Here is a 27,993-nt window from a genome sequence, read left to right on the forward strand (position 1 = left end):
AGTCACGACCCTTAGCAGGGGCTTTCATAATCATAGGATCCTCTGAAAGCATTCCCCCTACTTCCTTGAACCCCTAATTGGCAGACGTTACAGCCTCAGGAGTTTTCAAGAGAGGCACTACAGCAGGGCCAGGGGCCCTCTGATTGCCGTCCCCCGCCGCCCACCAACCCACCCCTTCCCTCTGTTTTCTTCAGATATGCCCTATAACAGTGTAAGTAGTCATAAGATCCTAGAGAATGGACCCTTTTCACGTGACGTCACGACAAACGCGGCCGCCATTTTGGACGTGTACTACCAGTAGTTTACCACAGCCAACATTGAGGAACGGCAGCAAAGAAAGTGTTTATTTTCAGCAAGCCTTCCATCATGCCACTATATTGTTGTGCACCTGGATGTAGTAACCATCAACAAACAAGGCAAGGGTTATCATTTTATCGGATCCCGGTAGATGCTGACCGACGGAGAAGATGGATAGCGGCATACCAGCGCTTGTGCAGTGACCACTTTGTTGGAGGTAAGATGAATAAAATTAGCCAGAAAAGGCATTACATTGCTGTTAACATTCTGTGGCGGCGAGTGTGTAACCAAACAGGCTAAAATGACCCATTGTAACCTCTTTGTTCTTCTGTAGTAGCTATTAGTTAGCGTTGTGTTCCTTTGCTGTTGGTAGACTGTAGGACAGATCAGAGGCAGTGTCCTACAAACAGCGCTTAATTTGAGGGGGAGCAAGCCGGAGCGCGCTCCGGAACCTCGGGCGTTGGCTCCGGCAGCTACTTACACTGGATCCGGTGATCCGACACCTCTTTTGACTATGTAACAAAAAAAAAAATAATAATAATAATAATTAAATAAAAAAATGCAAGTTTATTTAGTGTTAATGTTTGATTTTGATATCTGTCTTGTTGGTGATTTCTCTCATGAAACGACATCCACAAAATATCTGCAGATGAACTTAATTTGCAGTGTTATTACAAAACATGCCCAGAAGCGCAGCGCCGCGCCCCTCTCCCCTCTCCTCTTCTCTTTTTTTCCGCTCCGGAGCCACTCATCCTCTGCGCTCCGGGACCTCCCACTTTACAAATTAAGCACTGCCTACAAATAAGTGTTCAAAATAAGAGGAACATGTATTTGTCTCTTAAATCCAGGCCGTTCCCTGTAATCTGTAACAACGGTTGGAGAAAGTAATGGCAACTAGTGAGTGCACAAACCATAGAAGGGAAACTGTACACAGCGCCAGGGCAGTGTGATGGTATGTCTACTTTTAGATTGTGTTAGCTTATCAATGAACACACTCGTCACTCGATGAGTTTCATGTCTTTACGACGGATACTTAAATGTGTGTTTGGTATTATTGTTGCAGTCTAAGCAGTCATTGTAGCAGCTAGATGAGCGAGAACCGAAAGGGTCTGTGCCATAAACCATTATTTCTGTACGGCGTTGCTAATGTGTCGTTACTGTTATTTCTCCCTCTGCTCGCCCTGTAAATGCCCTACGTCGCTGGATAGCGAAGGTGTTTTCTGCATCTCGCTCCTTTTTCTTGTATGTTCTCCGTTTGTCGCCTTCCTCGCATTCAAACCAATTCGAGCCGAAGTCCACTACATGTCCAAAATGGTGGTCGCGTTTACAAAGGTCACGTGACTGAAAAGGGTCTATAGAGGCCCTCTGATGTCACAATTGGCATCGGCATCGCTATGGGCCCCCCCAGGCCCCTGGACCCCTGGGCGCCAGCCCCACTGGCCTGGTCCGTAATCCAGCCCTGGGTGGGTGGGAATTGGCCACATCTAAATTAGGAAGAAAATTGTGGGGGAAAAAAGGATCACAGTGTGAAAACTGCCTTGTATGTTCTCCGTTTGTCGCCTTCCTCGCATTCAAACCAATTCGAGCCGAAGTCCACTACATGTCCAAAATGGTGGTCGCGTTTACAAAGGTCACGTGACTGAAAAGGGTCTATAGAGGCCCTCTGATGTCACAATTGGCATCGGCATCGCTATGGGCCCCCCCAGGCCCCTGGACCCCTGGGCGCCAGCCCCACTGGCCTGGTCCGTAATCCAGCCCTGGGTGGGTGGGAATTGGCCACATCTAAATTAGGAAGAAAATTGTGGGGGAAAAAAGGATCACAGTGTGAAAACTGCAACATCACACCCTTTGGAATAATAATAATAATAATTAAAGCCGCAAGCGGCCTCGACGGGCCCTCGCGCCAGCGGCCAAGGGGGGCGGGGGCATGCGTCCCCGCGAAATACCTTCCACAGCTTCTTCGGCAAGAGACATTACTCCCGCAATGGCGACAAAGAACAGAATTGGACACATGGCAACGATAGGGTCTCGCACTGTACGGTGCTCGGGCCCTAATAATAAAAGCGCCCGAATAAGGGTCTTGGAAAGAGTTTGCTTGCCAAGTTTGACAAATCAGAAGCTGCAATATCATTTTTGCCATAACCAGCACCCCCAGGGGCGAAAGGGCACAAAATTAGGCGTACATGTCAGGTGAGCTATGAAGAGTTTGCGTATGAAGTTTGATGACAATTGAGTAAATAGAAGATGAGATATAGATTTTTGAAGAATAAAATTTTTGGTTTTTCCCATGTCAGTAGGTGGCGCTATGCTGTACATGAGCGATTATGAGTTGGCAAAATAAGTGTGTACAACAGCAACGCACTATCACAAGGTAGTGGTGTGAAGGAAAAGCATTATGGAATAATTTACCAAAAACCCGTTTTGGAGCAATTGCGTCGGCCAAAAACAGCGCCCCCCATGGACGAAAATTCCCAAAATGTGGTATACATGACATGGGAGGTAGGAAGAGGGTGGCAGTGAAGTGTGACCAAATTTGAGGAAAGACTGGAATCTTTGCCCAAAAATAGCGCCCCCAGTGGCGAAATATCACAGAAAGTGGGTAACATGTCAGAAGCCCAATGAGTGATCTGCGTGTGAAGTATGAGCAGTTTTGAGCAAGTAGAAGATTTGTTATGAATTTTTAAGCATGTAAAATGTTGCATTGAAAATTGATTGACGTATAACTTCTGAACAGTTTATGCTACGTGAAACCTATTAAGTAACTTTTGTCAGCCATGTCTGTAGATGATGTGTATCAATTTTGGTGACATTCCTATGAACGGTCTAGGAGGAGTTGCGCCGTCTTCGTGGCCATGCATTTCGCACAAAAGTGAAATTACCTCACTTCCTGTTGGGCGTGGCTAATGCATTGGCATTACATTTTTGTCCGGCTTAGTGAGATACATATGCCTACCAAATGGCATGCCACTAGTACAAACTACATGGCAACCAGGCACCTTAAAGCGGGAGGCCAAAATCACAACGAGTTAGGGGGCGCTATAGAGGCCCTGAGGCCCGCCTGGATCTGGGCTTCTGGTTCTCAGTAGCGGTGGCAGTCTAAGAAAAAGGAGCCAAATTTCGTGCGTTGTCGACCATGGCAAGCGCCCCAATAAGGGTCTTGTAAAGAGTTTGCTTGGCAACTTTGACAAATCAGAAGCTGCAATATCATTTTTGCCATAACCAGCACCCCCAGGGGCGAAAGTGCACAAAATTTGGCGTAGACGTCAGGTGAGCTATGAAGAGTTTGCGTATGAAGTTTGATGACAATTGAGTAAATAGAAGATGAGATATAGATTCTTGAAGAATAAATTTTTTGGTTTTTCCCATGTCAGTAGGTGGCGCTATGCTGTACATGAGCGATTATGAGTTGGAAAAATAAGTGTCTACAACAGCAACATACTATCACAAGGAAGTGGTGTGAAGGAAAAGCATTATGGAATTATTTACCAAAAACCCGTTTTGGAGTAATTGCGTCGGCCAAAAACAGCGCCCCCCATGGACGAAAATTTCCAAAACGAGGTATACATGACATGGGAAGTAGTAAGAGGGTGGCCGTGAAGTTTGACCAAAATTGAGGAAAGATTGGAATTTTTGCCCAAAAATAGCGCCCCCAGTGGCGAAATATCACAGAAATTGGGTAACATGTCAGAAGCCCAATGCGTGATTTGCGTGTGAAGTATGAGCAGTTTTGAGCAATCAGAAGATTTATGAATTTTTAAGCATGTAAAATTTTGCATCGAAAATTGATTGACGTATAACTTCTGAAGGGTTAATCCTACGTGAAACGTATTTAGTAACTTTTGTCAGCCATGTCTGTAGATGATGTGTATCAATTTTGGTGACATTCCTATGAACGGTCTAGGAGGAGTTGCGCCGTCTTCGTGGCCATGCATTTCGCACAAAAGTGAAATTACCTCACTTCCTGTTGGGCGTGGCTAATGCATTGGCATTACATTTTTGTCCGGCTTAGTGAGATACATATGCGTACCAAATTGCATGCCACTACTACAAACTATAAGGCAACCAGGCACCTTAAAGCGGGAGGCCAAAATCACAACGACTTAGGGGGCGCTATGGAGGCCCTGAGCCCCGGCCAAGTTTGGGCTTCTGGTTCTGAGTAGCGGTGGCAATTCTCGGAACTGGTGCCAAATTTCGTGCGTTTTCGCCCATGGCAAGCGCCCCGAAAATGGCCCAACAGCGGAGAAAAATAAAGAAGAAGAAGAAGACGGAAGAAGAAGAAGAAGACGGAAGAATAATAATAGTGAACTCTTACAAGAACAATAGGGCCTTCGCCCATAGGGCTCGGGCCCTAATAATAATAATAAAAAAGTCCATAGTGCATTCACAGTGAGAGTTCAGGATTACAGGGTGCAGTCCTTGGGTTGCTCTGAGAGTCTAACCACCTGGGGGAAAAGCTGTTTATTTACCTGGTGGTTCTTGTAGGGATGCTCCTTTCCCTTTTTCCAGATTGCATGGAGGAAAACAGACTATAGGAAGGGTGGGAGGGATCACTGGGATTGCTGGAGGCTCTGCGAATGCAGCATTGGTGTTAAATCTCCAGCAAAGATGGAAGAGGGGCACCAATAATTTTTTCAGCTGTCTTCACTCTCCTGTATAGCTGCTGTTGTTCTCTTCTGCTGTTACCAAACCAGGAAGTGATACAGTATTTCAGTATGAAATTGTGCCTCGATTAAAACTGGTTTGGACTGGAGTAGTTTCCTCTGGAGTCTCCGGTTTCCTCCCACAGTCTGGAGGAAAGAAGATTTGGTCAACTGGTGACTCTGAATTGGCCATGGTTGTGAATGTGAGTGTGAAATGCTGTCTGTTTCTGCCCTGTGATAGATTGGTGACCTGTCCAGGGTGAACTGCACCTCTCACTCAATGTCAGCTGGGATTCAGTCCAGCTCATGCGAGACCAGCAATGGATAAATGGCATAGAAAATGAATGAATTAATAAATGAATATTTCTGTCACTTGTATACATGCCTTGTATCTCATTACTAATATGATAGAACTTTGTTAATACAGTTATTTCAGTTGTGTGATATCATTTGGATCACAACCTCAAGAAAAAATTATGATTTATTGTTCATATTCCAGGGCGGCACGGTGGTGTAGTGGTTAGCACTGTTGCCTCACAACAATAAGGTCCTGGGTTCGAGCCCAGCAGCCGACGAGGGCCTTTCTATGTGAAGTTAGCATGCTCTCCCCATGTCTGTGTTGGTGTGCTCTGGTTTCCCCCACAGTCCAAAGACATGCAGGTTAGGATAATTGGCGGCGCCAAATTGACCGTAGGTGTGTGTGAATGGTTGTCCATGTGTCAGCCCTGCGATGACCTGGCGACTTGTCCAGGGTGTATCCTGTCTCTCGCCCATAGTCAGTCAGCTGGGATGGGTTCCAGCTTGCCTGTGACCCTGTAGAACAGGATACATGGCTACAGATAATGGATGGATGTTTATGTTCCAAAAACATTTTGTGCTGAGGTACACATGTTGCTTGAATGTGGAATTTATTTCAAATACTGACATACAGTACTGTGCAAAAGTCTTAGGCACCCTAATTTTTTTCATACAAACTTTGTTGTAGATTTCTATTTTTTGACTTCTACATTATTGAGTCAGTTAAAAAAAAAGTTCCAAACATTCATTTTTCAGCACAAAATTAAATGCTACATTTTTTTTTTAATCTGAGCAGCATATTACATAAAAGACCACTTTTCAGATTTAAAAAACATCATGAAGGCTCCTGGGATTTGCTGCAAAATTAAGCAAGTGTGACAAAGTGTCCAGAAGAACTGTGGCTGGTTCTGCAAGATGCTCAGTAAAACCTACAGCTCATTTCCTTATAAAACTGCACTAATTGTCCCTGAGACAATTTATTTTAAGCAAAGGGTCATCTCACACCAAATATTGACTTTGTTCCATTTATTATGGCTTACTTATAGTATTTTTTTAATGTTGAAAAATTAATTCTTAAGCCATTTTTGGTCTACAGTATTTCTTGACATGTGTCTCAGACTTTTGCACAGTACTGTACAGTTCGTCATGTTGTGACATGCACAGGAAGGTATCCAGGTGATTCTCACCACCGCTGGGATTTATCTTGTGTTCACAGAACCACAGCTGTGCACATAACTCATGTTCTCATGGCACTTCAGAGCTACTGTGAGACACTCTAGTCAGAGTAACCACACGACTGTGACCATGGCAACATGGGGACTGGTGGAAGAATGGCTACTTCCTCTTTCTTACAGCATCAGTTCACCAACATTGTGCTATACACACAGAATATTGTGTAATACTCCACACTCAAGCACACTATCAGACATCCCTTACAATATTTTTATTTTATTTTTATTTTTTACAGCTGGTGACATAGGCTACATTTCTCATTACTGAATTCACTTTTTCAAAATTCTTCACTTTATCAACTGTTGTTTCAAAAAACAACAAAATTTATCAAATTCTTCACTTTATCATTACAGCAGTTAACCTCACATCCAAGATGCACAACACACCTCAAAATCACCTTATCTACCAGAACACTAGCAAAGACTCTCTCTCAACATGAACACCTTATCATTCAGAACACAATGATAAAAAAACCCACTAATATCAGCTAACATTAACATCAGCAACTTTTCATAGAAGGCCTTGCTTGTTTCAGCAAGACAATGCCAAAACGCATTCTGCAGGTATTACAACTGCATGGCTCCATAGTAAAAAAAAAAGTCTGGGCGCTAAACTGGCCTGCCTTCAGTCCATGCCAGTTGAGCAACCGCTGAACAACTGAAATTATATATCAGGCACTAATGGGACAAAATTTCACTTTCAAAACTACAGCAATTGGTCTCCTCAGTTCCCAAACATGTTATTAAAAGTAGAGGTGATACAATACAGTGGTAACCGTGCCTCTGTCCCAATTTTTTTTTAAATGTGTTATTGGCATCAAATTCAAAATGAGCAGATACTTTTCAAAAAACAATAAAAATTCTCAATTTCAACAGTTATGATGTCGTACTATTTTCAATGACATCTAGGGTTTCCATGACTTGCAAGTCATCACATTCTCTTTTTATTGAGGTTTCAGACAGCATCCCAACTTTTTTGGAATTAGGGTTTGTAGAAACACTGGAATATAGTCCACTAAAACAAAAATACACAGATTTCAGAGGGAATGTTCAAAAACACATGATGAAACCATGTTAATTCCAAGAATGTGACAAAAAGTATAAATATATTCGCCACATACTGTACATCGACACACTATGCATGTAAGGTATCGATCAAGCACACTAAAAAAAAAAAAAAAAAAGACTAAAAAAAGTTTCACACGAACATTTACATGAATGCCATTTGGCCATAAATGTAAATGACCGATAGAAGTGCTTACAGAAGTCTCTCAAAAACACATCCTCATGTTATTTCACTAGGACAGGGACTAAGGGTCTCATCAGATTAAACACAGTGTTGAGAGGTTCGTTCCTCATGAAAAAGACAATACAAGTATTTGCTAATTTAAGTCCTCGGTGAACAGGTAGGGCTTTACACACTGATTCACACTTTCAAAAATATCATTTTGTTTCATTTTGAACCTGTATTCAATAGTTTTGAAAATATTTTGCAGATGGGAAAAATAAGTTGGAGAGACACAAAGTTTTGCTGGAGTTTAAGATTGAAAGAAGAATTCATGAAATTTGATTGATTTGAAGTCAGGAGACATCAAACTTTCCATGAAAGTCACAAACCAGAACATGTATAGGAGTCTTCTTACACAAAACAGGATTATGCTTCTAGAACTTTCATTTCTTAACCTGCTATAAGAATGGGACACAAAAAGATCTAAAATGACATGTACACTCAAAACATAACTTGCAAGACTGTCCATCAGCAATTTTTAAATGATTAACAGACAGACAATACAGAACAATTCTTCGTTTGCATGTGACGTCATAGCTAATTATGCATGAGGCTTTGAACCAGAAGTGGGCCATGTTGGAGGATATACACAAATTCACGTGGCGCACATTTACTGTACGATAGAAGATATGCTTGAGAGGTTATTACGCTAAAGAATGCCTTTTGTTTCTTCACTATGCCTACTCTGGCCGTGGGCGGCACGGTGGTGTAGTGGTTAGCACGGTCGCCTCATAGCAAGAAGGTTCTAGGTTCGAACCCAGCGGCCGTCGAGGGCCTTTCTGTGCGGAGTTTACATGTTCTTCCCGTGTCTGCATGGGTTTCCTCCGGGTGCTCCGGTTTCCCCCACAGTCTAAAGACATGCAGTTAGGTTAATATGGGATGGTATTGGACTGAGGTGCCCTTGAGCAAGGCACGTAACTCCCAACTGCTCCCCGGGCGCTGTTAGCATGGCTGCCCACTGCTCTAGGTGTGTGCTCATTGCTCGTGTGTGTGCGCGCGCGCGCATGTTCACTGCTTCAGATGGGTTAAATGCAGAGAGGAAATTTCACAAGTGTGTGATGAATAAAGTTGTGCTTTCTTTGTGCTGTAAATGGATGCAGGCACAACTCTATTCGAGACAAGATGACTTGTAAGTTCTTGAGAATTCAAGCAATTATAAATAATCAAGGAAAAAAAAAACAGGAGAGTTCTCCACGGAGAGTAGACATCAATGGCTGTCCAACATAAACTGAACTGATCTAAGTGATAAGAAAACAAAAGCCACGAGTCTGCAGTGAACATTTTATCAATGGTAAGTGCTACAAACTAGTTATTCATGAAAGATCATAATATATAAGAAATATTGGATCGTTTAATAGCCTGGTCGTGCAGAAACTTGCCGCTATCAAACGTGACAAAGCCGTAATCATCGAGTGCGTGAGCCGACAATCAAAGGCTTCTACGATTATTTCATTTTAAAAAGAGCTATATTTTTGATGCTGCTGCTTTTATTTTACTTTTTCTTTCCATTTGGGAAACCAGCTGATCTCTCCAATTTTACAGATCCAGACTGGGCTCCAACACAAAATATGAGCCACAACAAAATCAAAGATGGTACTAAAGCAGTAGCTCGAAATGCTAGGCTTAGAGTGCAGAAAGAAACACAATTATTGAACAATCTTCCCAAACAATCACAGTCAATCGAACAAGATTCATGTTAATCCACTACCTCAGATACTGCACTGCAAAAAAATTGAAAAATGAATTTGAGGAGCAAATTACTTGATACTAGTGAAATTATCTTGCTGCATGGACAGATATTTTTACTTGATAAGACATCTTAGAATAAGTTGATTGCAATCTAGAACTAGGTTTAATAATCTCAGAATTGGTGTCTTGTATTCTTCTAATAGGAAATGCTAGAGCATTTCAACTATTCAAGATATTTTCACATGCTAAGACATCATTTTTTGCAGTGTGCAGCCTCCTCGCCTGGTGAGTGCTCTTTTATAACTAAATCTGTTATATAGTGTGTGGGATACCCATCTTTTTAAAGCAGTCAAAATTGTTTTTAAAATAAAGTTGAGAAATGACAAGCTTTGCTATAACTGTTATTGTTGTAATCATGCAGAACTGAATTGAGATCAAATTAAGAATACAGTAGGACTCTGATGGACAAGCTTTATAACTCCTCTTTAGCTTCCAGTCTGTACTCTTTCCACTGTATGTCTTACCACTGTGTATCGATGTGTATATTGTAGATCCTCCAACATGGCGGTGGTCAATGACGCAAGCAGTTTTGGTCACATGGTTGCAAACGAAGAATACACTTATGTTAGCTAAGTAAAGGTAACGCAATACTCTGGAAACCCCGCCCCCATCCATGTCTGTGAATATGATTTCTAACAGCAAAATAATAATCACAAAAAAGCCAATATTGTGAAGCTGATGCTTGAACCTTGTGTGTATTTAATATATGTTTTCAGCATTATTCTACAATATCTGAGAATGGATCGATATTTACTGTGGATTAGTTTGTTATAATGCTGGCGTATTCAGTTTCCTCTCCAGCGTTGATCTGAACCCGCGCTGCTCCAGCTGTGTTAATGTGGGTTACAGTGGAGTAAGTAACATCTGGTCCAGTCTGTAGAAAGACAGAGCATGAAAATTAGACATAAAAAACAGTTATTTCATTTGCTTTTACTGTTGCCCTCAAAAACCCAACTTATATTTATCCATCTGAGCAGGTGAGAGTTAAGGGCAGCAGGAGATACTTTCCTATAACTCACTATTCAATGAGAGCATGTGTGGTTCATGTGTGTTACCTGCAGTGTCTCACAAATCCAACTAAAGTTAGAAACAAATCTGCTATAACTTATTGTTGTAACCATGCAGAACTGAATCGAGATCAAATTAAGAATACAGTAGGACTCTGATGGACAGTGAGAATGTGATGAAATTTTTTTGTTCCTTTTCAATCATCTCCCTTCCTTTTCAAAGATTTAAAGATGCCACACTGCGCAAAATATCCCAGAATCCAGAGATGGTTTTGCCTGGATATTTCAAACTATGACCCATATATGATAAATCCATGTTGGGTTTCTCTCATCACGGCATGGTCAAAAAAAAAAAAAAAAAATCTCCAGAGATGACCCAGATTCTTTCAAAAATTAAAAAAAAAAAAAAAAAAAGATCTCTAGATTATTGGGGTTTTGTCACAGTGCCACATAATAATAAAAATGCAGCTGAGCTGACGCCTGCATGTACACTAACCTGATCCTCCTGCTTTCTCTTCCAGTCTGGACGTTCTTCAGTCATCCTGTTCTCTCCACATCTTCCTCCTAAAGAGAAAAGACCTTTAGTTTTCCTTATCCAGAGTGACTTACAGAAGTGCTGCTGGTTTGATAGCTTCTGGTTCGAAAGGTTTTCAGTTAATCAATCTCAAAATGTGTGTGTGTGTGTGTGTGTGTGTGTGTGTGTGTGTGTGTGTATCAGTGTTGCCAGATTGGGCGGGTTTAGGTGCTTTTTGGCTGGTTTTGAACATATTTTGGGGTGGAAAATGTTAGCAATATCTGGCAACACTGGTGTGTGCGTGTGTGCGCGCGTGTACCTCTACGTCTCCAACAAATAAACGTCACTACACCAGGTATCACCAACAATAAAACCGCCAGAATGCCAAAAACTGTCATAAAACACAACAAAGTTAATAAACGTAATAGGGATGAGGGTTTTTTTTTTTACCTTTTCATTATTGAATAAAATGAAAAGTTTTGGCACCTATAGGGAGGCTGCTGCGTGTTTGCTGTTTATCTTGTTCCAGTGTTGTTGGTTCTGATGGAGGTGTTGTGTCTGTTTTGCTTGAGCGTGTTGAAGTTTCCCTTCTTCTGACTGAAAAGAACGATACAACTTAAACAGGAATTAGTTTTAATATCACTGTGAGTAATATGGCCCATGACAACAATGGAGCAAAGCATGCTCACAGTCATTAATGACCAACTGTACCTTTAACAGATAGTCTGAAATATTTGTGATCAGCCTGTGCAGAACATCTGTAATCTCCCTGATCCTCTTCAGTCAGGTCTGATATGAGTAGAGAGAGGTTTCCTGAAGGGATTTTACTGACCAGTTTGACTCTGTTCCTGTGATGTCCAGTCTGTTCAGGGTAAATTTCCTGATAATTTGTTCCAGATTCTATTGTAAACGCCCATTTTACAGACTTTGGTTTGTCCTGTAGGTCAGTGCAGACACAGGGCAGAACTACAGACTCTCCTGTGAACCCAGTCACCGCCTCTAACCCTGCCTTCACCAGCTCACAGCCTGTAAACATCACATTTACAGTTAATAACAGAAGCACAGCAATTATTAATATTCCCTGCTTGTAAATCACAACATTTTTAAAAAGATGTACAAAAATTTGATTTTCACAAGGTATAAGGATGAAGGGGATTAATCATAACTTGTGCAAATGCTGTTTTGCTTTTAGTTATCATCATCTGTGTTCATGGCATGCACCTCATCTTATAAAGGCAAGGTTACTGAAGGGACATCGTCTTAGGGCTACATGACACCTACATAAACCCTTCATTACAAATTAACTGAACCTAAAGACGTGTTTAAAAAGACTTTCTAAAGTATCAGCTGATGTACAGACTGTGTTTATTAATGTTAAGTTCAGTGATGGGAATAACGGCGTTAGAATAAACGGCGTTACTAACGGCGTTACTTTTTTTAGTAACGAGTAATCTAACTAATTACTTTTTACATCGTTATAACGCCGTTCCCGTTACTTACAATAAAATACTATGCGTTACTTTATTAAAGCTGTTCTCATCTGGCACGCTGCTCGTTCAGCCTTTCTTTCCTCTGCTTTAGTGTGGGGCGGGGAGACACGAGACAACGGCACAGTAAGCCAATCAGAGTAGATTTGGACAACATATGTAGGTAGGCCACGCCTACTGCACTACTGCGCACGCTTTCAATCGGAAGACCCAGCAATGGCGAGCGGTCAGCCCAGCACTGCGCTTTCACATTGGAAATACAGCCATTACTTTTCATTACTTGAAATAAAAGGCAAGAGTGTTTACGTGCAATGCACATTATGTCGAGGAACAAAGCGTTTGTCCTCGTCAGTGGCCAGTAATTAGTAACATAATTTTAATAACTGCAAAAATATATTACATTTGATAGATGTCTTATCTCACATTGTCCCACAAAAATATTAATATAGTGTAGATAATGTTACTAACTGGTTCTGTTAAGTGTCCATTTCAGTCATTAAACACATTTAACATTCACTTTTATTATGATTACACTAATTGAATTTGATTTTTTTTTTTTGGGGGGGGGAACAAAATGTAACGGAATAATTACTTTCCCTGGTAATTAGTTACTTTTATGACAAAGTAACTCCGTTACTAACTCAGTTACTTTTTGGGAAAAGTAACTAGTAACTATAACTAATTACTTTTTGAAAGTAACGTGCCCAACACTGGTTAAGTTACTATCACACCGAGTCTAGTGACAGATTTCTGGAGACATTAAATGATGTTATGGTGGACAGTGACAACTACTGAAGCCTTTTTTAATGTTTATTTCGGCTTTTGTCAGGTGTCATGTCGCTCTATAAGCACTACAGTGTTACAAATAAAATAGATTAGACTGAGAAATGTGTCAAATCCAATCTGATAGCATTCCAAAGTTCAGCTCAGTCTGATATCCATCATCACTATTTATTGCCATTTATAACTTGATACTGATGCGTCACATGAGATTATTTCCCCTTTTGTGATGGTAAATGGAGGAGACATTTTTGTTACATCTTTTTTGTGACCAAATGTTAATTTGAACAAGAACACGAGTTACAACCGAAAACAACTCGTTAATTGGACAATAAAGACAGTACAAGAATTGACAGGGTGGCACGGTGGTGTAGTGGTTAGCGCTGTCACCTCACAGCAAGAAGGTCCAGGTTCGAGCCCCGTGGCCGGCGAGGCCCTTTCTGTGTGGAGTTTGCATGTTCTCCCCGTGTCCGCGTGGGTTTCCTCCGGGTGCTCCGGTTTCCCCCACAGTCCAAAGACATGCAGGTTAGGTTAACTGGTGACTCTAAATTGACCGTAGGTGTGAATGCGAGTGTGAATGGTTGTCTATGTGTCAGCCCTGTGATGACCTGGCGACTTGTCCAGGGTGTACCCCGCCTTTCGCCCGTAGTCAGCTGGGATAGGCTCCAGCTTGCCTGCGACCCTGTAGAAGGATAAAGCGGCTAGAGATAATGTGATGTGATGTGATAATAATAATAATAATAATAATAACAACTTTGCATGTAAATAAGGTGCAAACAAACGAAACCAAAAGGACATGAGTGGGGGGGGCAGCACCCCCTCCCACCCCAGCACTACACTCATTAGGTACGCTCACTCAAGTCTACTGGCATCCTATAGATTTTATATCTCTAACGCATACACGCACGCGCGCACACACAGGGGAAACAAGGAGAGTACAAGTCTCACAAAAAGGCATCAAGTAAGGGAAGTGTTCATCCTACAAGTTCTTTCAGCGAATCAGCTACTGCGTGCCAATTGTTTATGATAGCCTCACTAGCGCCATTAACCCTAGCAGTTGACAGTTCTAAATAAATTACATCCAGGAAAGTATGGGCCCAGTGTCTGATGGTGAGAGAATGGGGAGGTTTCCATCGCAATGCAATCAACTTCTTGGCAGCTGTCAGGCCGGCTAGAACAACGCGCTTTTTAAGATTTGTAATATTCATCTCTGACAGATCGTTTAGCAGAAGGACAAGTATAGTCACTGTAGGGCTGCTCGATATTGGAAAAAAATCAATATCACGATTTTTTCAGTAAATATCGATATCGCGATTTTTAAAACGATATTTATACACCTTTTTTTTAAAGCCCCGATCATCAACACCCGAGGCACCGGGCCACATTTTTATAGTACAGGCCTCATAGGCTACCTGTCAACCCTTCCCGTTGTACCCTGAAACGCCTTTTACTTAAACTATTTACTGTGCAAGTGCGTACTTTGCATAGGTCCTATAGCCTGCACAAGGCTCACGTTCTCCTCACTCAACATTTCCGATCACAGAGGATGGAGCCAGCGCTGGTATTACCAGTGATTACTGCGTAACGTCCACACTGGCTCGTAGCCAGCCAAGGATAAAATCTCTCTCTCACACACACACACACACACACACACACACTACAACGTAAGCTTGTGTGTTGTTAAGACACCAACATTAAACACGCACACACACGGACTGGCCATTGGGAGTAGCGGGAGTTTTCCCGGTGGTTCAGTGTGGGCCGGCGGAGAGAAAAAAAAAACAAAAAACAAAAAAAAACAGTTGCTCGCTGGCCTTTAATATGATAAGCAATGTTAACAAACTGTTAACATTGCTTATCATATTAAAGGCCAGCGAGCAACTGTGTTTTTTTTTTTTTCTCCGCCGGCCCACACTGAACCACCGGGAAAACTCCCGCTACTCCCGATGGCCAGTCCGTGTGTGAACACGCACAATATAGAGACAAGTCCTTAAGAATTAACATACATGAAAATAGCTCAGCGGCATGTAAACATTCCCTGAAAGTGTAGGTGGCACTGCGGCTAGATGCTACGTGAAATGGCACAAGGCAAACACCATGCGTCGCTCAGTCAACAGACAAAATCCACGAACCCAGTAGTCCTCCTACTACTGTGGGTTAGTGTTCTGTGGCCAAAAACACCCTATGCACAGTCATTCCAAAACATCCCCACTAGTTGCAGGTTATGTCTCAAATACAGATATGCGTTGTGGATTAAGCGATCTATTTTCAAGCATCAGGCTTCTCTTCCTTCATCTTCCAAATGTGGACTCCGCTATCTTTTTGGCATGTCAGCATTGAAATACCATTTGCAGAGATATTTCACTCGCCATTAGGAAAAGTAAAAGCAACACATGATTAGGGCTACATGATTAGCAGGGGGACACCGTTTTAAGCGCACGGAATTTTAAAAACAATGTAATTACATCTGAGTCCGTCTACATCGCACAATAAACCCGTCCTTAGCAGAACCTACTTCAAAGCATGATGCTAACTGCAGATGCACAAGTCAAAATCAAATGAACCCAAGTAAACATGCTGCGGCGGGCAACATTAATAACCAAATTGCCTTACCTTAAAACGCTGCCTTGACCACAGGACGACTCGCAATTATTCCACTTAAATCCACACGGTTTAACACATCTAACACAGCTAGCAAGCTGGATATGTGCTAATATTGTTGTGCTTGTTTTCTTCCGTAGATGCCATTTTTACATTACCCAGTCCCACATCCAAAAATATGACGTAAATATATGTTAATTGTATTATTATAACTATTAGCAAGCAAATCAAACAACATATTAACAAATCAATATATCAAAATCACCCAACACGTATGAAAACAGAAGAACTGATTTTTTACTGTTGCGGAGATATAGCGGGAGTGGAATGGATGACGTATACAAGGCTACGGTGTGCCTTAGGGGACAGAAGGGTTGTTTTACCTTACAAATGACAAAAAATCGTTTCATATCGATATTATGAATTTTGATATCGTTTGACACCAATATCGATATCGTGATAAAAATACGATATATTGCACAGCTCTAAGTCACTGGTATGGTCACTGATACCATGTCAGATAACTTAGCTGCCATTTTAGACCAGAACTGTGAGACAGGAGGGCAATTCCACATCATATGCAAAAAAGTGCCAGAGGCTTTCATAGAACATAGGCTACACAAGGGATCAGTTATCAACTTCATACAATGGAGCTTGCGAGGGGTTAAATATGTTCTGTGTATATAGTTAAAGTGGATCTGCTGGTGGTCTGGGTTGCGGGAAGCCTCCCTAATATTGGCCCAGACCTGTGACCATTCAAAATCAGAATCAAGATTGGGGCAGTCACACCTCCACATTCTGTCAAGTGGTAATTCATTATAAGAGGCCTCCAGGAAGAAGTGATATAATGCAGAGACCGTACCTCTATTTTTAGTTTGTGTGATGAGTAACTTGTATAGTGGGTGGACTGGTAAAGATTGTTGCCCCGGGGCACCATGTGCCAGGAGAGATTATCTAAGCTGCAGATAGAAAAAGAACGAGCATACAGGCACATTATACCCATCTCTAATATCTTGAAAGGTACACAGCCCAAAGTCACCATAAACATCGTCTAAAGTGCGAATATGACTATTACTCCAGGCAGAACATGAAATAGGTCTTCCTCCAATCAAAAGGCCTCGGTTGGTAAAGATCGGTGTAAGTGTATGCCACTTGCAGGAGATCTTGCGTTGAAGTTCAGCCGCACGCCATGTCTGAATAAGTTGTGAAACTATTGAGCCAAAATGCAACCGACATTGCTTACTGGATATATTAGCAAAGAGAACCTCCTGCAAGTTCCAGGGTCTCACACAATTTTCCTCTCGCCTACGCCAGGAAACTGATGCATTAGAGTCACACCATACAAGTAATGACCTAAGCACGAATGACCAGAAATAAAACTTACAGTTAGGTACCGAGAAGCCACCACTGGCCACTCCTCTTTGTATAGTTGACAGTTTGAGGTACGGACGCTTCCTGTTCCAGATAAACCATGAAATACTAGAATGTAATTTGTTCCAATAATTGACGGGGGGGGGGGGGGGGGGGGGGGGGGGGGATCATTGAACTGATAAAACTTATTATGGGCAAAATATTAATTTTGACTATAGAGATACGGGCTCTGAGAGAGTTGGGGAGACTAATCCACCCGTCCAAGTCTGTTTTCATTTTATTCATTGTATCTGAGTAGTTGTGCGTTACAATGCGATTCAAGGATGGGAAGATTTGTATCCCAAGATACTCAAAGTTCTGGACAACTGGAAGACCAGCTGCAAATTGCAACCTCCTAGCCGAATCATTAATAGAAAGTAATGAGGACTTGGTCCAGTTGATCTTAAAACCAGAGACACAACTAAATTCTTCACAAATGGATAGCAAGTTAGGTATAGATTGTAGTGGATTCTCCACAAAGACCAAAACGTCATCGGCATATCAAGACGAGTGGTGATGAGTGTCGCGAACTGAAATAGGATGCACATTGGAAGACTGACGAATCAGCTGAGCAAGTGGCTCAAAAGAAAGTGCAAAAAGTGCTGGACTCAGGGGACAGCCCTGTCGAGATGATCTAGTGACTGGAAAGAGTGCAGAGGCTAGTTGGCCAGTGAGTACCAGGGCTGATGGATTTAAGTACAGAACCTTAATCATATGAATAAAGTTTCCACCAAAACCCATTTTTTTCTATTACCACCCACAGAAAGGACCACTCCAGCCCGTCAAAGGCTTTCATAGCGTCAAGGGATAGAACTGCAGCTGGGGCTGTTTTGTCTACTGCAGCATTATATGCAGGAGTCGTCTGACATCATCCGCAGCTAGCCTAGACTTTATAAATCCAGTTTGATCGCGGCTGACTAAGGTCGGCATGTGATTCTGAATGCATCGAGCCAGCACATTTGCGTATATTTTAAGATCTGCATTTAATAAACTGAGTGGTCTATAACTATTGCAGTCTACAGGGTCCTTGTCTTTCTTTAAGAGTAAAGATATCAGGGCTATATTGACGTCACTTGAAAAACTGCTTTGTCTATAGATGCCATTATCATGTCTAGAAGTAGCGGGCCTAGCTTGTCCCAGAATTCCACGTCTACTTCGGGTGGTATTCCATCAAACCCTGGTGATTTATTTCTTTGCATGTCGAGAGCCGCTGACTTAAACTCTTCCAGCGATATGGGTGCGTTAAGTTGCATAGAATCAGTTGCTGCCATCTGTGGTAGATCTAGCTGATCAAGGAAATTGTGACCCCTACGGTATCTCTATCTAACTGTATCTCTGATTGGTATAAGTTAGAGTAAAATGTGCGAAAGGTCTCATTCACCTGCTTTGGTTCAGTTACAATTTTGCCCGCCGCGGACCTGATAGAAGGGATGTCAGCAAAGTATTCATTTGTCCTGATTTTGGAGGCTAGAAGGTGACTGGGTTTAGACCCTTGAAAACAGTAACGCTGCTTAGACCTATGTATTAGGAATTCTGACTGTTACTTTAAAATATTATTTATTTTTTAATGATGTCATGTTGTAATTCAATCTGTTGGGAGTAGTTACTTTGTAAGGTCAAATCTATTCTGGCCAAGTCAGCTTCCAGAGTTTGTAATTTAGCTGTTCTAGCCTTATGCAAATTTGAGGCGAAGCGCGTGGCGTTGCTGCATATAAATCCTTTGACGGCATCCCACAAAATTCTGGGGTCATCAACCGAGCCTAAATTAAAGTCCAAAAAAATCCTCTAATTGGTGCAGAAACTGGGATTTATAATCATTGTTTTTTAACAAGGTGCCAGCAGCTGTGGCAAACCGACTCACCAATATGAACACAAAATGAACATACCTCTCCTCCAATGAGAAGTTTAAGCTTCCATTCCTGTTTCCCAGAATATAATAGAAGCAAAGACAACAATTTCCCCTGCAATATCCCCTGGTGATGCCCAATAAACAACAACAAAACACACAAAATCCAATAAACAGTCAAGCAAAAAATAACTAAACCAAAAGATAATGAAACACTCATACGTTGAGCCGTGATCTAGAATGGATATGGGGCCACAAATGATCAAACATAACCTCAAACCCAGCACTTAATAAACTGAACCGTTGAATCGGGCTGCTAGAATGTAGTTATGCTACAATGACCTGCATAGCGCTTGTATTGTTTCTGCCTACCGCTAGCGGCCTGCGATGGCTACTCATGCGTCGCGTTTTGGTCTTTGCTTTCTACGTTATTGATTCCCGTGCGGATTTCCCCAGTACACAAATACTGATGACATAGTCAGTATTCTCAGTAATCTTGTGGTTCTCGAATTTTTGCGATGTGACAACGGGAAGTGGAAAAAAAAATTGTTTATGAAGTAGATTCTCATCTTCCGACTTCTGCTACCATCAATGGTGAGTAGGCTGTATTTTCTAAACATATAGAAGTGATCGCTTAAGTATTTTTCTTGATTACTGCCAAGTTTCACCGTAATCAAAAGACTAGCACATTGGTTTTGCTATTGTTAGAAAACTGTGTCCAAGTGCTGCCGGCAGATGGGTGGCCACGACTGATTTCTACCGCTAACTTGGGAGGACAAGGTGCTTTATAAATCCATTGTTTCATTTATAATTCACAATAAAACAACTAATTCATCTTAGACAGTATCTTGAACGAATAAATAAAAAGTTTACTTGCAGTTATACTGTATGTATTCCATATAAAATGTCGATTTTAGGGTAGGCCCAAGTGAATTTTGTGCAAGAGCACAAAACTGAAGAAAAAGGGCGGGGGTACCTATATAATAAGTAACTGGGCAGAAAATGAAACCTACAACGACACAATCGAATTCGACCTTACTAAGTTTGCCCTCACTGCCGACCACATGAGGACTTGACCATCTCCTAAACTTAACGATTTCCATAATTTGACAAAGAAATGTGAACATTAGCTTTGAATATCACTGGTTAAATTGTTCTAATTGGTACATTAGTTTTGAGAGATGAAAGTGGAGCAAAGAGAAAAAAAAAAAACCTGAACTTTTGAAAGTCAAACTAAGATTGGGGGGGGGCAACGTCCCCCGAAAATATTTTAATAAAACAACACGCAAAACCCTGCATTCTAGTACTTTATTTTAACTAAAACAAGTTATAACTTAAGCCTTTTTCTTTCATGTACATGAATGATTAATATGTCAAAAATATCAAATTTAATTCCCCTAGTTAATGAGTAATTTTCAGGAGTGCATTTAGAAAACGCGGTGATTTTCCTGCTACACAGTTCATTACTTTGAAAAAAATCAGACAGTTGAAGGTAAACTCAGCAAAATCCCAAAACAGTCCTGTTAAAAAGTAAAGGTCTGTTAGAGTTTCTAAAGCTTTCAGGTTTCAATGTTGGGGACATTGAGCCTCGTTTATCAATATTTTAGTAGAGTTGTGCGTTTGCAGAAGCTAAAGTGAACTAAAAATTTCCAATTCATATTTATGCGAGTTGAAGCCAATTGTTTACATTAGTTCGTACTGTCTGTAAATTTAAACACACCAATGAAGACCAAATTTCTCATATAAATCAGGGGCGTAGGGTGTGTGTGTGTGTGTGTGTGTGTGTGTCACACACTGACTGGCAGCCTGAGTACATTATGTAACAAAAAATAATTACCATTGCTAGTTTTAGGTAGCTTAGAAACCGGCTCTTCCATTACTGCTGTTTCTTCCACGTTTTCTTGATGTTGTGTTCTAGAAACGGCACTAAAACTTAGCTTCGAAACCACAAAATGCAACTTTGATGAAAAAAAAAAAGATAATAAATTGCTTACCTCTCTTCACGTCGAAACAAGGAGGAAAGTTTTGCTTGTTTTGACATGGCGAATTATTAACACGAGGAAATACTTGTAATTTGCAACTAAAAAGACTGCAGCTACACTGGTAGCTTGAACACGCTTTCTAGCGCGATTGTGTTGCGCTTGTGCAGAACAGCGTCAGTCCTGCGCGCCTTAGCACGTGCACCTGAAGGTGCTGGCACGCGCGCCGTTAACAAAGAACACCTACAGTGGGGCAAAAAAGTATTTGGTCAGTCACCAATTGTGCAAGTTCTCCCACTTAAAAAGATGAGAGAGGCCTGTAATTTTCATCATAGGTACACTTCAACTATGAGAGACAAAATGAGAAAAAAAATCCAGAAAATCACATTGTCTGATTTTTTAAGAATTTATTTGCAAATTATGGTGGAAAATAAGTATTTGGTCAATAACAAAAGTTCATCTCAATACTTTGTTATATACCCTTTGTTGGCAATGACAGAGGTCAAACGTTTTCTATAAGTCTTCACAAGGTTTTCACACACTGTTGCTGGTATTTTGGCCCATTCCTCCATGCAGATCTCCTCTAGAGCAGTGATGTTTTGGGGCTGTCGCTGGGCAACACGGACTTTCAACTCCCTCCAAAGATTTTCTATGGGGTTGAGATCTGGAGACTGGCTAGGCCACTCCAGGACCTTGAAATGCTTCTTACGAAGCCACTCCTTCGTTGCCCGGGCGGTGTGTTTGGGATCATTGTCATGCTGAAAGACCCAGCCACATTTCATCTTCAATGCCCTTGCTGATGGAAGGAGGTTTCCACTCAAAATCTCACGATACATGGCCCCATTCATTCTTTCCGTTACACGGATCAGTCGTCCTGGTCCCTTTGCAGAAAACAGCCCCAAAGCATGACATTTCCACCCCCATGCTTCACAGTAGGTATGGTGTTCTTTGGATGCAACTCAGCATTCTTTCTCCTCCAAACACAACAAGTTGAGTTTTTACCAAAAAGTTATATTTTGATTTCATCTGACCATATGACATTCTCCCAATCCTCTTCTGGATCATTCAAAAGCTCTCTAGCAAACTTCAGACGGGCCTGGACATGTACTGGCTTAAGCAGGGGGACACGTCTGGCACTGAAGGATTTGAGTCCCTGGCGGCGTAGTGTGTTACTGATGGTAGCCTTTGTTACTTTGGTCCCAGCTCTCTGCAGGTCATTCACTAGGTCCCCCCATGTGGTTCTGGGATTTTTGCTCACTGTTCTTGTGATCATTTTCACCCCACGGGGTGAGATCTTGCGTGGAGCCCCAGATGGAGGGAGATTATCAGTGGTCTTGTAATGTCTTCCATTTTCTAATAATTGCTCCCACAGTTGATTTCTTCACACCAAGCTGCTTACCTATTGCAGATTCAGTCTTCCCAGCCTGGTACAGGTCTACAATTTTGTTTCTGGTGTCCTTTGACAGCTCTTTGGTCTTGGCCATAGTGGAGTTTGGAGTGTGACTGTTTGAGGTTGTGGACAGGTGTCTTTTATACTGATAACGAGTTCAAACAGGTGCCATTAATACAGGTAACGAGTGGAGAACAGAGGAGCCTCTTAAAGAAGTTGTTACAGGTCTGTGAGAGCCAGAAATCTTGCTTGTTTGTAGGTGACCAAATACTTATTTTACTGAGGAATTTAACAATTAATTCATTAAAAATCCTACAATGTGATTTCCTGGATTCTTTCCCCCCATTCTGTCTCTCATAGTTGAAGTGTACCTATGATGAAAATTACAGGCCTCTCATCTTTTTAAGTGGGAGAACTTGCACAATTGGTGGCTGACTAAATACTTTTTTGCCCCACTGTATCTTTAATCAATGAACTGTATTTGGGCTATTAAAGGACCGCGCCCATGCAAGGATGATGCGAAGTATTACGCCGCGTTTAGGAACGTGAAAAATCTGAAAAATAAATTTCTCCATTCTGAAAACCGGAGATTTTCAAGAGTTTTGTCAAATATCTGTGTTCCCGGGTAAATCCGGAAGACTTTCATCCCTGAGTTTTGAAGGGTAAATGGTGGCAGTATACAGTTATGTGTCACACTCATGCTGTAATTGTTTTTAAAAAGATGTTAATTACCATGGTAATTAAAATAAAAATAATAGTATATGATATTGTAGTTTGGATATATTTTATTTTCTTGTTCCCCTTATCATAAGCTTTCAGCTGATACCTTACTTTTTGAAGTAGGACAAAAATTAAGCAAGTTATGGTCATTTACAGGTGGAAGTTGTTGATATCGGTCACAGTTCTTCTATTGTTTTAGTGTGTAATGAAGGGCTGAAAATCCCCTCGATTTTTCAAAATTAAAAAATTCATAACTTTCTTAATATTTGTCATAGATAGCTGATTCATGCATCATTTTAAAAGGTCTTTTCTAGTGTAGTAGAAATATTCTTAATCTAAAAACTTGGATTTTTATTGTCACATGCCTATAGAATGAGCTGCATCTAGCAGAAGTAACTGAGTTTAGGGCTCAGGAAGAAAAACAGGAATCAGCTCTCCTCTCTGGATGCCCCGGCACACACACACACACCTTAAACAGGTGAGCAGAGAACAGTGAGGCCGGGAGAAGAGCTATGGACATCAGATCAAATATGGATCGTCATTGAGCAATAAAGATGGTCTGTGTCCGTTATGAACAGAAAGACAGAAATGAGAAAGTGCGACGGTTAGTCTCCAACTGGGATGTAGTGGTGCGTAAACGCCCATAAACGCCGTTTACCCACCTCCAGATTTTAGGAAATAGCGTTTATGAACCTCTAAATATAGTTTACGCACGTCCAAGCATAGTTTACCCACCTCTAAATACAGTTTACGCACGTATGTCTCTTGTTTTATACAGATATTAAAACAGCTTTTCCGTTATTTTTCAATTGCCTACACCTAGTAGATCCTGCACAAGTTCTTGTGGGTTTTATCAACACTGCGTAGCCTACGCGTAGTAATTGTCTGTCTACCGCTCGCCCTCTTGCGGGAGCCAGCAGACTGCGACATTCATTAGTCACTGATTACGTGTGTGAAGAAATGGTGAAGAAATGGATATTAGGCGATTTCTGAAGCGTCGGAGCATCACTCTTCCAGCTGATACCAGCAAAACGTCTCGACACAGTGAGTCCAAAAAGAATCCTGAACTTCACGTTTTTAGGATAAACTCCCCATCGTTTTGGTTTGTGACCCATGCCACTAACTAACGTGAGGTTGTTAACTTGTGCCAACAAATTAGCCTACCTTTCTGGCAGACAAATGACGTTGTTAGTGCAGTCTAAAGTTTTTGGTAATTATTATGTCAACATAAATTCAGTATTTGTAGCGCATTGTAAGACAAATAGTTGTCATTTCATGTTAATCTCGAAGTCATGATGACAGCATGCTAGCTTCATGTCACGGACATAATATAGAGAACTTAGCCTAAAGTAACGTTAGGCAAGTCACTCCTCCCCGCCCTTCTCGGTGTGTGGGTGTTTATTTTTTAAAGAAGGCTATAGCATTCAGATTGGGCAGAAATACTTGTCCACATGATTGGTGTACTTAGCCGTTTTAATTTAATTTTACAGATAGTGGTGGAGAGACAGACAGTGTTGCGGGGCCAGGAGAAACAGCAGGAGGAGAGACAGAAGGAGGAGAGAGTGAGAGGAGGAAAATAGGGCAAAGAGAGGATGAAACAGGATCAACTACAAGAGGAGAAAAGGGAGGAAAAGAGAGAAGGCAAATGGATGGAGAATCAGATAGGCCTTTAAGAGAAACTTTGATAGAGGAAACTGAGGGAGAAACAGAAGAAACAGAGAGAGGAGAAAATGAAGGAAGAAAAACAGATAGACGGAACAGAAGGAAGAGAAAATGAGGGAGGAGAATCAGACAGAGAAGATGCAGAGACAAATGAAATGGAGGCAGAGGAAACTGAGACAGTATCAGAAAGCATCAGATGCCATCCACACATCTGGACTGAAAGTATGTGTAATTTGCCATTCTTACACACAGTATTTTTCTCTCTTTATTGATTATTTAGATTTCATAAACACCACTCTACTTGGTGTCACACACACACACGCTTGGACTCACTCACACATGCACACAAACACACATGCACATTCACACACACATACAAAAGTTAACATTCTTCTAGTGCAAGGTCGACTGCTGTGATATATCTGTCAGCTTATGGATTTCATATGGCCTACTGTTGGTATGTGTAATTTGCCATTCTTTCACACTGACATTATTTTTCTCTTTATTAAGATTTAATAAACCTCAAACATACTTATTGTGTATCTTGTTTTATGAATGATATAGAGTAGAGACCTCAGGGAACCCTTGTCACACACACACACAAGTACATGCACATTCACAAACACTCTGTCATATACACACACACACACACACACACACACACTCCTATGTGTCAGAAAAGTTGTTTCATACAATACGCATCGTGTCATGCTTGCGTCGACTATGAATTGGCCCTTACAACGTCGTGGTCCCCCGATCCCAAAATTTATAGTTTACCCACCTCTTTTTTTACCACTACACCCCTGGTCTCCAATTAATGGGCTTAACATTGCCACATCATTTCTGGCCACAGTGATTAACTAGTTAACTGCCGGCTAACCAGGTACCCGAGCAAACAAACAAGCTCAGCGTCACAGTCAAACCCTCCAGATTATAGTAGTGGTATGCTCAGTTCTGTCCTTAGAGAAAGGTAAGGGAGCCCACAAAGCGCCAGCAAATAAATATATGTTATTTACCAGCTGAAGGTCGGTCCGTATGGTGAAATACCGTGACCGAGGTCTTGAAAGTACTGACCGACGCCTCCCTCACGGTATTTCACCATACGGACCGACCTTCAGCTGGTCAATAATATTTTTATTTTTTTCTTTACCAAATTCTAACAGGAATCGAGAGCGCCCGAAAGGGAAAACCGAGCCGAGCCGCTATTTTGAATCCTCATTCACGGCTGTAATGCAAATTGCTTTCTCTTCGGTTTACAAGTGCACTTCCATGGCAGGAAAACAACTACATTTTGCCGCCTATGTAGTCCCCTATTTATACAAATAGGAGTCATTCAGGATTCAGCCATGTTTTTGCTCGGCGTTAGCAAGTTAGGTTTTTAGCTTTCTCCTGAAATGTTTTATGTCTTCTTCCTCAGGGCAGTAAAACTCGCTTTCGCTGTGAACACTGTCGTTATCGCTATCCATGCTGTAAAATTAATGCTATTCTCCTGAGAAATGCGAAAATAAATGTTGACAAAAAATGCTGCTATGTTTGTTGTTGTTGTGAACGAGCGAGTCGCCAGAGGTCCGTAACCGGGGTCCGTAGCGTAGGATACAGAGCCGCTCGCCAGCCAATCAGAGCGCAGGATTTGGACTGCGAAAAAAATAAAACTAATTCTGGACCAAAAGGATTGTAAAATAACTGCTAATGCAGGCCAGGCTAAAGTCAGCCACTTCTCTCTAATCATAATCAGAAGAACAAAGAAAAAAACCCTATCAAACACATTATATTAACAAACCAGTGGTGTGTCAGAGACTCCGGCTGATGTTCAGCAGTGTAATCTGGGCACCGTGTAGAATAATTCAGTTTCAAAGAGCCGGAGTTCGCCGACAGCTTCGCCCGATTGTTCGGGCACCGAGTCGTCATTCCCGGCCGCAGGTGGAGCTCGCGATGCCGGGAGGGATCTGATGAAATCCTCGGCCTTATCCGGGCGCTGGAAAACTTCCGCTTTGCCGGCAGCTTTGCCTTTCAGCGTGGCGGGTAGAGCAGGAAGAACTCCGCTCCTTTTGCTCGGGCCATATTCATAGCTTGGGAGAAAGCTGAGCGCCGCTTGATGGTGAAGCCGCTGTAGTCGGGTGAAAAGCGACCCGTCCGTCCGTTCACTATGAGCGGGGATTTCTTGGCGGTGCGAGGAATCAGCTGGCGCGTTGTGTAGCGGAGCGGATTAAAGATTAGGGTGCGAGGAGCGGATTTGTTTCTCTTGTTGTTATCCCTCTTGTCTTTACAGCAAGGCCTGCCTCAGATTTCTTGCTCGAATCGGACATGGCGTATTTACAATCAGTAGTACCGTCAAATAAGAAAAATAATAGTTGTCACAACAGGAAATAAAAGTAAAAATGGCAACGCCGGGTTGAGCGGATTCGACCGAAGCTGCCATCTTGTCCAGCTGATCACGTGACTCCCCCACATTTTTGTTACATCTGTAACTGTAATTCATTTAAAGACAAATCAAGCCTGCTTTCACAGTGAAGATCAACTTTTATTGTGTATTTAAATGCTTTACCTTTAACATAAAGCGTGATGTCTCTGTGTTCCCTCTCAGTTCTGCACCTGTAGACTCCATCATCCTCTTCTCTCAGGTCAGATAGGAGCAGAGACAGATTAGCAGGAGAAATGTTATTAAACAGCTGAAATCTGCCACGGTAGTGCTCATCATTTAACATTTCTGTCAGATGTCCTGTTCTGTCGGTCTCCCAGGTGAATTTCTGAGGTTTGGTGTTGAGGTCAGAGCAGGAGCAGGGTAACAGCACTGAACCACCTTTGTGTCGTGTGATTTCTCTCATATTATCACCAGAGAGAGCACAGCCTACAGAAACAAACACAAAAACTCAGAATCTACTGAATACAGTATGAAGTACAGCATTTCAAACAAGAACACCCGTCAGGCTGTGGAAGTCAGTTGTGATTAAATATCTATTATTATTATTATTATTATTATTATTATTGCAGATCTGTGGCTACCACCAGTGACTCGACCTCCCTGAGGTTTTATCCAAAATCTCAGAATAACCCCACTTCAAAACAGTACGATGAATTGTCATCCCAATTCAGG

General features: G+C 41.7%; 1 protein-coding gene across 2 annotated transcripts; it reads right to left on the minus strand.

Annotated features, from left to right (window-relative positions):
- Positions 1–6,667: 6,667 nt before the first annotated feature.
- On the minus strand, positions 6,668–27,734 carry LOC132872312 (junctional adhesion molecule-like). 2 transcript variants are annotated; one of them, XM_060907084.1, is made up of 7 exons: positions 21,143–21,307; positions 20,986–21,062; positions 11,736–12,050; positions 11,511–11,621; positions 11,344–11,415; positions 11,007–11,074; positions 6,668–10,377 (listed from the first exon to the last, which is right to left on the minus strand). In XM_060907084.1, exons 1-7 carry the CDS (start codon positions 21,187–21,189, stop codon positions 10,264–10,266), a joined length of 804 nt encoding a protein of 267 aa, XP_060763067.1. In that variant the 5' UTR covers positions 21,190–21,307; the 3' UTR covers positions 6,668–10,263. The 2 variants fall into 2 exon arrangements, with proteins under 2 accessions (XP_060763067.1, XP_060763059.1); XM_060907076.1 differs by lacking the exons at positions 20,986–21,062; positions 21,143–21,307 and adding an exon at positions 27,445–27,734.
- Between the last annotated feature and the right edge of the window lie 259 nt (positions 27,735–27,993).

This window comes from Neoarius graeffei, chromosome 2 (genome assembly GCF_027579695.1).
Source record: "Neoarius graeffei isolate fNeoGra1 chromosome 2, fNeoGra1.pri, whole genome shotgun sequence".
In the NCBI taxonomy this organism is placed as follows: Eukaryota; Metazoa; Chordata; class Actinopteri; order Siluriformes; family Ariidae; genus Neoarius; species Neoarius graeffei.

Excerpts from the sequence above, each read along its gene's own strand:
- LOC132872312 (XM_060907076.1), bottom strand. The coding sequence starts at position 27,724 with ATGAGAGAAATCACACGACACAAAGGTGGTTCAGTGCTGTTACCCTGC. Across the intron at positions 12,051-27,444 it reads CATCACGCTTTATGTTAAAG|GCTGTGAGCTGGTGAAGGCA; the intron begins GTAAAGCATTTA and ends TGATGTTTACAG. Across the intron at positions 10,378-11,006 it reads AGAGAAAGCAGGAGGATCAG|ACTGGACCAGATGTTACTTA; the intron begins GTTAGTGTACAT and ends GTCTTTCTACAG.